We start from the raw sequence: 12,270 nt of genomic DNA on the forward strand, positions 1-12,270 counted from the left end.
AGGCGGAGGGGAAACCTTATCGCGCGGAACCCGCATGACTTATCATCACGTCCGACCGCGTCGAGCGTTTCTCGCTGACCTACGAATCAGCCTTATTAAGAGGAACGTCGAGAAAGCTGCGCTACGAGGCTGCGGATTACGAAATTGGGACGATTTCGGGGACACACGTCGCGCGTAGCTAATTGTTGTGTGGCTAATCCAGATTTGCCTTAGTCGACGTATCGTTCATCGAGACGCAATGTCGAAACGCACTCCAGTTATTCACTCACATTATTTACGCACCCTCAGAAAGGATTTCTGATAACAAGACGAAAAATATTCTTGACTAATTTAATCGTATTACAAGCATAAAAAATATGAAAATAAAACAATTTTTAATTTAAATCAGTAATTTCTATTCTTCTCTCTCGAATTAAATAACATTGTCTTACTGTCTTGAGACAAGAGTAACATGTACAAATTTATGCTTATATATTCTTGTATGTAGGATAATTTGATATTAGCGCCACTTTATAGTAGGCTTTGTCGATGTCGACGCATCATTTTCTCACAGTCGCTCGTCGACTCGGCGCTTCTGCGTCCTTTATTCCGATAAAACGGCCAATATTTATGTGTTGCAACCGAAAATCGGAAAAGTGTTTCTGTTATTTACAATGAATAAGTGCAATACTCTACAAGAAATATTAAAAGATATGGAAATGTAAGTAAGTATATACAATATACTTACTTGAGAAATAAGATTCGAGATAAGACATTTCCATACCTTTTAATATTTCTTGTAGAGTATTGCACTTATTCATTGTAAATAACAGAAACACTTTCCCGATTTTCGATTGCAACACATAAATATTGGCCGTTTTGTGCAGATTCTACAAATTCTCTTAGAAGAATAGAATAAGATGTCTTTTAGATCTGACAATATTCTGAAATCAAGAATATTTTGAACTTGCTACAAATTTGTATCTAAATCCTTCTGAGAAAATGAATGAGATAGCACGAAGATTATTTGAATCTAGATTTTCGAATTTTCTATTCAAGATTAAAATATGCTTCTTTTCAATAATAAATATGATTGTCGCTATAGCGATCTTATTTTATGATAGATTAAAGAGTAATAGCATTAAGTCCAGAAATCTTTTCTGTGGGTGCGCATTCAGTTAAATTGTGCAAACAATCGCGATGCTAATCATCGTCATTACGATAATGACAGCACGCCGATTACCGGCGGAGCGAGCGTGATCCATAAAGCTGTTTATCGCGATCACGGTAATTGCTAGCTCGTTTCCCATCGACAGTTTTTCCGTTAGCTTTTGCTTTGCTTCACGGAATTGTTACGTCAATCCACTTAGTCACACGCGGATTCCGCCCGTGGTGAGCTGCCGTCGTTTGCCTCTCCGCGCGATTTGAACGCGCTTACGCGAGTGACGCGAAAGAGTTAATTCTCCTGTGAAATACTTTTTGCATGGGTTCCAGTCGCCCTGCGAAACACTGTGGAGCAGTTTCTCGATGGACCGGCATTCCTCGGCGGTTACGCGTTATGCAACTCGTCTTTCCGTAGGAGAAACATCCTGCGCCGTTTTGTATGCCGGAAGTCGAGCGATACGTCGTATGTACGTAACGTTTCGCATGGGACCACGTGCACGTGCGGAACGACCGCGTGAAAACGTCCCGTTGGGTCTACAGTGACGATGGTCACCATCGATAACGCTTCCCTCCGCTTGTCCGGGGCCGTTTACGCGACGGGTCTCTTAACCCTTTGACTCTCGGCGCTCCTCGAGTTAACGAGAACGACGAGAACGAGTCGTTCGCGGAACGAGTCGGTTGTTAGGCATATTTATCCGAGAGCACCATACTGAAATAGCCGGCGTAATCGAGAGCGGGAGCTTCTCCGCCACGAGTACCGGAAACGCCTAAAAAATTATGCGTGAACACGTTCAACACGCTCATCTCCTAGCAAACGATTCTTGTCTGTTCGCAGTGAACGCCTGACGGTGACCGAGTGCCTCCAGCATCCCTGGTTCAGCATGTCCGAGCAGCCGTCGGCGCCCCTGACGTTGGCCACGTGCCCCACGTCGGACGACAACCCCACCGCGTGCCCCACGTCGGACAACAAGTCCACCACGGACTCGCCGACGACGACGCCTTCGCAGGAAGAGAACACCCTATCGAAACTACCGATCACCAGTGGTTCCGTCTCGAGCACGACGTCGTCGACGCCGAAAAGCGACGGCGAGAAGCAACGGTCATCCGCGGCCGAGCCGTGTCACGGTTCAGAATCGCCCACGAAAGCGATCGGTGGTCCTCGCGTCGTCTCCTCGCACACGGAGAATCTCTACTCGGCCACGAAATCGTCGCCCAGGCCTATCCGGTTTGGTCTGAGTCCAGATCGCAGGGACACCTTCAAGAGAAACATGGACTCGCTGGCGCGGAAGTTCTCCGGCACAGAGATCGTCATCATCGAATCGTCATCCGCGTCATCGACAACGACGACCACCAACGGCACTATCATCCAGCAACGGCGCGCCACCGCGACGCACACGATGCCGGCAGGCGGCGAGGTGTTCAAATGCACGCCCGTGTTCATCCTCGGCGAGGCGGAGCAGCAGTGCAGCGACAGCGGCAGCGACACCGTGTCCGAGATCTCGACCGACAGCTCGAGCGACCGCAGCAGCATCTACTCGGACGACTCCCTGGACTTCATTCTATACGGCAAGAGTCAGGGACGCGCGAGTTTCCCGTTCGCCGCCGCGGACGCGACCGCGGACAGATGGGAGCAGAGGCATCGTCATCGCACGCGGGTGTGGCCACGCGAATGCAGCGGCGTCGTCAGCAAGGCGCTCAGCCGCTTCACATCGGAAGGCGCGTCGCCCACCGCGACCAGGATCGCGAAGATTCCGACGCCGCCGATGGCGACGGCGCTGCGCGCCAGTAAGACCGGCCTCGAGGCGCTTCGTGAGCGCGGTGGCAACCTGGTGGTTATCAGGGAACCCGTCCGCGCCGGCAGGTACACTAGGTACAGCGAGGTGCAGTGTGAGTCGGTACAGGCGCGGATCCGGCGGTTTCAGGTGCACGAAGCCTCGTAAGATCCGGTCCCGGGCGCGGCCCAGGCGCTGCCTCGAATCCGCACTCGCGCCAACTGGACTGATAAACGCCTGACAGACCTCGAAGAGCCACCGTTGGGCTCGAGGCGATTGTACATATTACGCAATTCGTGTATAGTGATTCGAAGGAGAGGAGAGGGGAGGTTTTTCGGCATACCCGAGAAGAATGCGCGAAACGAATCATGGAGAAAGGTAGCAGACGGGTGAAGGTTTCTTGAGGTTCATGTAGGCTGTGATGATGATTCGGGAATGTACCCATGTGCCTTTCTCGTAAGAGTACGGGACTGTGTGAACTCTGCGAAAAATAGATTCGGATACTCGGATACGTTTGCGATTGTTGCGCAACTGTAGCGACTGTTGTAGGACGATGAAATCGAGAGCCATGTGCCATGCGACGATCGCGCGTTTCAACAAGAGTGTCGGATCGCGTTTCCGAGTCTACTTTCCGTAAAGCGCACGATTCTGTAATTCGCGATACGAAAATATCAAAATATCAAACTTCGCAAAATCCTACACCACACGTGATCTCCAGAATCCTCGGAACAGCCTCTCGAAGACCCGGCTATCCGACTTTCGCCGGGTTCCTCGGGAACGCACGATCGATTGCGCGCGAAAGCGCTCGGCTACATGCTCGCGCGAGGTGGCGCGAACGCGTGCGGAATCCACGCACGTGTACGTACACGCCTCCGTAGCGTGCGCGCGTCTGCGAAGGTGCCGACCAGAGATCGCGGCTTGTACCATATCAAAGCGAACAAATGGCTGTTGTAAATACGGGTGAGAGCCGCGCGTGGATGCGTCGCTGCGTGCGCGTGCGTACACGCTTGCGCGCGTGTGTGCCAAGACTCTTCGCGGAACGAGCGAGCGGCTTTTTCGAAGAGGGCGGTCTTGATGTACATATTCGAGTAATCAGAGAAGGGATGGAGTGACGGGATGAGTTGCATGTGTGCGTGGCTTCGTGAAGGTACCTGCGACGATGCGACGTGTCTTGGGGGTGGCCTCGCATCGGGGCAGGAAAGCGGGAAGAAAGGCCAAGCCAGGTCGTCGCACCACCTGACGTTCAATTCCGCCATGGGAAACGCATCTCCCGCCACGAAGACACGTATGTTGCAGTCAGTCGGTCGATCGGTCGATCGGTTGGTCGAGCGACGACGGCACCCCGCTAATCTCTGATGGATCTTATCGACGCTGCCGTCTGGGATGATGCGAGGTGCAAAATAGCACCCGGAACAGAACGCGGGTACCCGAGAAGGCGAGTGCTCGGAGCGCGAAAGAGCTTGAGGACGAGGCAGTTTGCCATTATCAATAGACTGATCGACCGTCCTTTCTTGTTGAGGGAAGCTCGAGCTGTATCGCGCGCTATGCATCGAGCCGATCGAGACGAAGCGTTGCGCGTTTACCCGGAACAACATTGCAAATCCGCTCTCGGAGCAGGATTTCACGAAACGAACACGAAATCGACGTATCGCGAATGTAAAATATTTTACCCGCGCTTGGTAACGTATCAATAATAAATCAACGAAAAGTGCACTTCAGCTATGCCATATCTCTTTTAGAAACGTTTGTCCGAATTCGATCGATCGGTTCTCCAGTGAATCGCTTGAATCGTCTCGATGCGTCACGCGCGATTCCGCCAATATCGCCATATCAATGCCGATCACCGCTAGGCGCGGCGATCAATCACGACAATCCGAATATGAACACTTCGGTGCCTTCCTTGGAGAATCATCGGAAACCGCGTGAACATCGTCCATGTTCACGTCTTGCATATCCGGTAACTCGCGGCATAGTAAGTTTGGGTCTGCGCGAGGCTGTGATGCACAAGCGAGAAGGTAGAATTGTCTGATGTGAAGAGAGTGCCTTAAGGGGGGAGCCTGCTTTAGAACGCTGAAAATAAGGTATATTTTACGAATTGTTTTTGGAGAAACTATACAGCGGATCATTATAAAACTTTGATGCATTTATTAGTACATGTTTAAAGATCAAAAAAATTATTTTTTGATTTGAATACATCGCTTGTAGAGGTCATCCTGGAGAAATCTTAGTGCAGCCGCGTCGCCGGCGTTGCAAATTGGTGAGCATTCCTCCTGCCTCCAAATTTCGTCTAAACTGAAAAATTGAAATATGTTCTCGTTATTTATGAATTCCCATCGTCGATGAACCAAAGAGAGAAGAAAAAAGTTGAAAAGTGCCAAAATGGTGGAGCTTGGAACACAAAAGTACGATTTTTAGGCAAAGTTTTTGAACTTTTTCATGCAAAAATAATTGTTTAACTTAATGTTTTTATGAATATTAAAGGTTCATCGACGATGGGAATTCATAAATAACGAGAAAATATTTCAATTTTTCAGTTTGGATGAAATTTGGAGGCAGGAGAATGCTCACCAATTTACAATGCCGGCTGCACTAAGATGCCTCCAGGACGACCTCTACAGGCGATATATTCAAATCAAAAAATAATTTTTTTATCTTTAAACATGTACTAATAAATGCATCAAAGTTTTATAATGATCCGTTGTATAGTTTCTCCAAAACAATTCGTAAAATTGTACCTTATTTTCAACGTTCTAAAGCAGGCTCCCCCCTTAATTGCGCGCGGCCTCGCGGGGAGATTGAAATTGAGAGCCTAGACGAGCCATCTAGGCGTCTCTAATTCTAGTTAGCTCGAACACGGCCTCGGCACGGAAGGTTAACGACTTGAGGGCGCCTAGACCCTTCAGATGTCAGTGAACCCGTCGCACGAACCACCGAAAACCGCAGCTCCGATCACGCTTCAGGGGAACTTTAGGTCTCCTCGAGCCATATCGCGTAATTGTAAATATACTTGCATACCGTATTCTATGCATATTTTCTCGTGAAACATATCAAACGTCAGATACAACTTTAAGATGCATCTGCATCTTCTTTATGTCATTTTAAATTTGTTCTTCGTGGAAGTTTTAATCGCGCCTTCGAGTGCAAACCGAGAAATCCGCTCGCGTAACGCAATGAATGCTAGTCATAAATGCGGCTCGTGCTCTTTCTCACGCTCTCTTTCGCGAATCTAATTTTCGTTCACTTCGCCGCGGACACACGCTCGTTGGCGAGAGGCTAACGAGCGATCTGTGTCTTCGCCGAGCGAGGCGAGAAAGGAAGAGGAGCGGATGAGAGGAGCGCCGCTGAAAATGAGACGAATGAGGCGAGGATCTCGCCGACCTCGAGCTCGCGGATTTCTGCGTATGAATTTATGGGATGTACGGGAGAATTCCCGCGGAAAATATCCTGTATTTTATCATGTGATACAAGAGTTCCGGCAATAGCCTGCATTCTAGGCGAAGAGGATCAACGTTTTCGGTGGTTCTCTTTAAAATTTAAAAGATGCTTTTGATACGTTGACACATACATTGATACGTGATTTTGAGAACTTGTACAATGTGGATCGTGTGTGTATGTGTGTGTGCGCATGTATGGAAATGTGGAATCTTTTCCCGAATGTAACGATATGCCGAGGACGCTTCACGGGAATGCCGGACGTACCGCGCAAGCGAAATCGCGCGATGTGGTTTAGCCTTTTCTTCATCAGGCCGCTTGAAGCATCGCGCCGCGCGGAATCGCGAATTGCAGCGAAAGCGGTGCGATCGGAGCGATTTGCCGATTTACTTTTCCTCGCGGTAAATTCGCGGTTATTTATTTTCTTCTTTTGTGATACGTCATTAGTCAGAATTAATCAGTTTTCGTTTCATCCTTTGTATTAAATCCGCGAGGAAACGCGTCGTCCCTCGCCTTCCGCTCGTCTCGGACGCGCCGCGCCGCTCGATACATTCTCTATATTATCATTATTATTATTATTATATATTCCGATTATCACTATATTTTACTATTATTACATTAGCATTACATTATTATAATTATATTATTATTACCATTATTATTATTATTATTATTATTATTATTGCATCATTAATATCGGAATTGATCGCGCAGGTAGTAGTTGCGAAAAACCTCCTGTAAATACTCTCTTCTGTCATTGTATTAATTTTAATAATATGTACGAAATAAATACAAGAATACAGAAAACTGGCACGATTCTACAATCATCCTCGTCGCTTCTCCCATCATTTTTCGCTTGTCCGCACTTTGATTGTCAAGTACCGATTTTCTCGCAGACAGCGATGTCGAACGGGTTGCCTGGCGATAGGCTGTGACATAGCCCTACCTATAATACGTTGCAAAGAAGAAACCCGTACTTGAGCGCACTTTTCCTTACAATCCACACGGTTCGTCATCCTTCGATGTGTTTCATTAATCACGCCCAAAACTTTAATTCTCAGCATGCGTATCTTTTTCACGGCTCAATGTTTGCCAAGCTAGTCGAGAACACTCGGAACAAGGTCGGCAGCACGTCTCCCGACAATGGCAAGATAATGCATCAAATTTGCATTCCGACGTAAATAAGGTGCGGAACGTAGCTCCCGAGAGACATTACGTGCACGGGTCAACGCACCCGGAGCACGAGTCGAGATTCCGAGTTTCGCGCATTAATGCCACCGGTTGTTCCAGCCGGCATTATTATAAATAATTCAACGCTTGCTCTCGCGTGGCGAAGGGATGGCGTGGCGATGCGAGCAAAAATAGGGAAGCTGAGGAAGCGCGTCCGCGCGCGGGAGACGCGTCTTGCCGATTAAAATCGCGACGCGTGTACGCGCGAGTGCGAGAGAGTGTGCGGAGCGTAGGGAGGGCGGCCCTGAGTTCGCGTTTGCCTACCGATATGGCGAGTGGGACACTTTTTCCGAGAACCTCGCCTTTTATCCTATAAATAGGTATACATTAGTGCCGGCGCAGCTGCCGCGATGATTCACCACTGAAGAGTTTTCTGCGACACGGAGACCTGGAAAACGTCCTGGCTGCTGAAAGAACGCGCGGCCGTATCGCCTCAATCCGCCGAGTGCGATTAATCGATGTCTGGTTCATCGAAGTCGCAAATTATTGTAAAAATATACAGCAAAAGAGTTGGATTAAAAAGATATATTTTTATTAAAAAAGAATATCTATGTTGGGATCTTCGGTATTTCGACTCCTTCACTTCCTGGTCGCGCGCTTACGTAACATCCGTGTTTCAGCGATAGATCTGCCGCCAATAATGTCAGCGATGATCACGGGGCGAATGGAGAAACCGCGATTATACGTTAATATGATTGTGTCACCGCGTGACTACGTAATCAGCCGAGGCAGCCAGATGCTGCCATTTTAATAGATAATAACAGCGTGCTCGCTATAATCGTGCGTTTTGCAATTGAATGAAACGTGATATAATCGCGCTCGAAACCTCTCGCGCGACTTTACCTTGAAGTGGATGCCCACGCGCTTGCATATTCAAGAAATCCAGAAAATTAGTCGCGTATATAAGCCGGCCGTCTGCGACGAATGCGAAAATACTACTGTTCCAAATCCCGGACTGCTTGTGGCTCAAAATTCTTATAATTCTATCATCGATGAGCTTCAATAAAACGACAATACATAAGATAAAAACGCGACCATGTACAGGGTGTCCCATGGGAAGTTGCTGAAACTAATCAGCTGTCATTTTTAAACGTATGCAGTTATTGAAAAAACAAAAATTGCCTTGGAAAGAGGAAAGTCTGCAGTTTTTAATGGGTGTAAATAAAATTTAGCAAACTGTTTGTATATCAGTTTATTTTATTAATGAAAAATATGCTAATAATCAAGTAAGCTAATGATAAATATTTTCAAAGTGTGCACCATCTGAATTTGTACAAAAATCAATTCTTTTACGAAAACTTGTGAAAACTTTTTCTAACATGTCGTCTTTACTGTTGCTGACGACCTTTTTAATAGCTACTACTAAATCTGACACTGTTTCTGGATTTCCGGCATAACAATGGTCCTTAATGTATCCCCAAAGAAAGAAGTCACATGGATTTAAATCCGGCGAGTACGGTGGCCATTCTAGCCCCCCCTGGACAAATTTGGGGTATCCCAGACCGATGACTCGATTGCCACAAACTTTATGGATTGTTTCGAAGACCTCCTGGGTTCGATGTGGTGTCGCTCCATCCTGCATGAAATGAAATCCTCTGACCAGGCCTCTTTTTTTGCACGAGGGAAGAATTGTGTTTCGAGAAGCTGCTCGTAACTTTCACCAGTGACTGTTGATTCGAAGAATTGCAGATAAATTCCTTTTACCGAGATTGCAGCCCATGCTGTTATTTTTTGTGGATGTAAAGGTTTAGCCAGGAAAACGTTGGGATTTTCCGACCCCCAAAATCTATAATTTTGTTTATTAACATAACCATTTAGCCAGAAATGTGCTTCGTCCATGTAAATTATCAATTTTGCATCAAGTTCTCCATCTTCAAACATTCCGTTTATCGTCTTGCAGAATTCCACACGTTTCGTCATAGCGCGTTTGGTTAGCAATTGATGCGATGTTATTTTATAGGGATGCATTTTCAGGAAATGTTTTAAAATCCTGTGTAACGTTGTTTTGGATATTTCAAGAGCTTGGGCAGCTTTCCGAATGGAAGAATTTGGATTCTCTTCAAAATACTTCTTAATATCTTCAATGTTTTCTTCTGCAGCTACAGACACAGAAGGACCTGGCAGATCATGTCTACGGTCTTGGATAGTTCCATACTGCATAAAATTATCGATAATTCTGATAAAAATAACACAAAACATTATTTTAATGCAGATTTATTGCCAAAAAATAGAGTGACGTAACGCATACGTTTAAAGAAATAATAAATTCTAACCTTTTCAGCGTGTTTTCGCTCTTAATTTTATGTGTTCCGTATTTAGTACGAAACTCCCTGTAAGCATTGCTATAAACTTTTCCTCCGGAAAAGAAGCACTCGACAAGATAAATCTTTTCTTCCGTCGTCAGACTACTCATTTTGACGCGCACGGACTCGCATCTACCACAACCAGAATAAAACTGCGGACACTCAGATGAACGACCGTTAACCGTAAGACCCTTTCTGAAGTCATGGAGGGGAGAACCAATCGTTTACTTTCAGCAACTTCCCATGGGACACCCTGTACAAGATGCAAATTTAAGAGACCGATATCTCGTGAGCGACGATGTATCGATCAGCTTTGCTGAAATATCATTAGAGATTATCGTTAGAAATCTTGCCGCAATCTTGCTAGCATCATTTCTGATGCGAGATACGGTCCACATTTCCCACGCTCGACGCGCTTTCATCCGCGCCGCGTGGATTAAATTTTGCGGGAAAACGCGAGACAGCGACGGAACGGTCCGTGTCTCTTTCCACACTTTATCCAGCGTGACGACGGCCTTCGCGGAGCCCAGGTCTCTCGGTACGCCGATAATGGAAAGTGCCGGGGGCGACGAGCGATTACTCGGCGATTCGTGGCGCCTAGAAATTGCTAAATCAACGCCGGAGTTGCTGATCGTAACACCTGGCGCGACCAAATAAAGTCGCGCCGCCGTTTGGCTCTCGCGCGCTCGGATGATAATTCGTTAATTAGCGTGTAGGTCAGGGTGCGAATCGCACAACCACCGGACTCGGAAAGGGTGGAGAAGCCAAGTGGAAAGTAGGAAGAAGGAAGGAGAAGATGAAGAGGTCGAAACCGCGGCACTGACAAACGCGACTGACGACGTCGGGTCTCTAATTACAGGCCGGACCGATTTCAGTGGCTCTAAAGCCGATTCGCACCACGTGCCCGCGCGTCGAGGGATGACGATGAAGGCCTGATCTCGGCTGCCCTTCGTGCGAATTTCGATAACCCATGTTTCCACACTGAAAAAAAATCTGGTTGCATTAATTAGAAATCTGGTAGGTTCAACCAGTTTGTCCGTTGGAAAATGGACGAATCAGAATTCCTTTAGGAATTACCAGATGAGCATGATTAATTCCTTCCTGTTCAATTTACCAGATTTTCTTGATAATAATACTAAACGTATTTAGTTAAATTAACATGACTGTTTAGTGAAAAGAAACGTTTTTCTGTTTCGTTACCGTGAGTTTTCTTGGATTGCTGTAAATGAAATATCATGTTGATATTTATACAGGATGTCCCGTAATAATCGCCTAACCTCTCGCATGCCAATAGAGCAGATCGAGATGAACAGAAAAGTCCCGTATCATTTTGCGATATTCGCAATAATAATCGAAATATTGCATATTAAAGTCAAGCGAATCCAGAGCGCGCGGAGGCGAGTGCCGAGCCGCTCGAGGTATAGGATTATTATTGCGAATATCGCAAAATGGTACGGGACTTTTCTCTTCATCTCGATCTGCTCTATTGGCATACGAGAGGTTAGGCGATTATTACGGGACACCCTGTATAAACAAATATAAGAAGAGAACACGTTTTTTCATCCGCCATCACTTCACCAGCCATTCCACTAACTAATTTCATTTCACTACAGGAGGAAAACGTGCCGTCCGTGCCGATCAACACGCCCGACACGAAACAATAGAATGCTGCTGGAGTGCCCTGCGATTAACCAGAATTCTGATTGCATCTTCGTTCGTTCTTATGTCTAGTGTAATATAACTAGAAGTTTTATAGATCCAACTGGAAAATACTAACCAAATTCTTATAGTACAGTCTATCAAACGTTCTAGTTATAAAATATCCAGTCCTATCGTGATAACTAGAAATTCTTGGTTAGTTTAACCAAAATGCATTCTATCAGGTACGTCTTGTTGATACAATCAAATCATTTTTCTCAGTGCATGCCGCAGGGAACACAGTAGCGAGCGACCATCCGGTATTCCTCGTGATGATCCCTCGTGATGACGGATGCTTACGAATGCATCTCGCAATCGAGGAAGGACCCGCGCGGATCTCAAATCGGATGACGTCTCGCCGACGTCCGCGCAAACCTTCCGAAAACCTTGCGATCGCCGGTGCCTTTTAAGGTCGGTACCGCGGATTCCGGGCATCGTGCTCACGTCGACACGTCGGGCATTAATCCTGGTATACACCGTATACGGCGGCGAGTCGATTATTAGACGCACCGTGAGGTGAGTCGGATCGTTCCTATTGTGTCTAATTCCAGGATCGTAAATCGTGCGTTGCTTGCACGTGCATGCCGAACGACATACCGCGCGCAAACGTCATACTGTCCTTTATGGTGGCCGATCATTTGCATTTCACGTGAACGCGGCCGAGACGTCCGTCTTTTCTTCCCCCGTTGCGA

At 46.8% G+C, this 12,270-nt stretch overlaps 1 protein-coding gene across 1 annotated transcript in view; it reads left to right on the forward strand.

The window, feature by feature from the left end:
- LOC105277276 (serine/threonine-protein kinase 17A) overlaps positions 1 to 4,551 on the forward strand; it is a 159,251-nt gene extending 154,700 nt beyond the window's left edge. Inside the window, exon 6 of the mRNA XM_026973129.1 lies at positions 1,979 to 4,551. Within this exon, the coding sequence (XP_026828930.1) occupies positions 1,979 to 3,083 (1,105 nt within the window). The 3' untranslated portion in view covers positions 3,084 to 4,551. The remainder of the gene's footprint in view (positions 1 to 1,978) is intronic.
- Positions 4,552 to 12,270: the final 7,719 nt, after the last annotated feature.

This window comes from Ooceraea biroi, chromosome 10, assembly GCF_003672135.1.
Source record: "Ooceraea biroi isolate clonal line C1 chromosome 10, Obir_v5.4, whole genome shotgun sequence".
NCBI classification, from domain to species: Eukaryota; Metazoa; Arthropoda; class Insecta; order Hymenoptera; family Formicidae; genus Ooceraea; species Ooceraea biroi.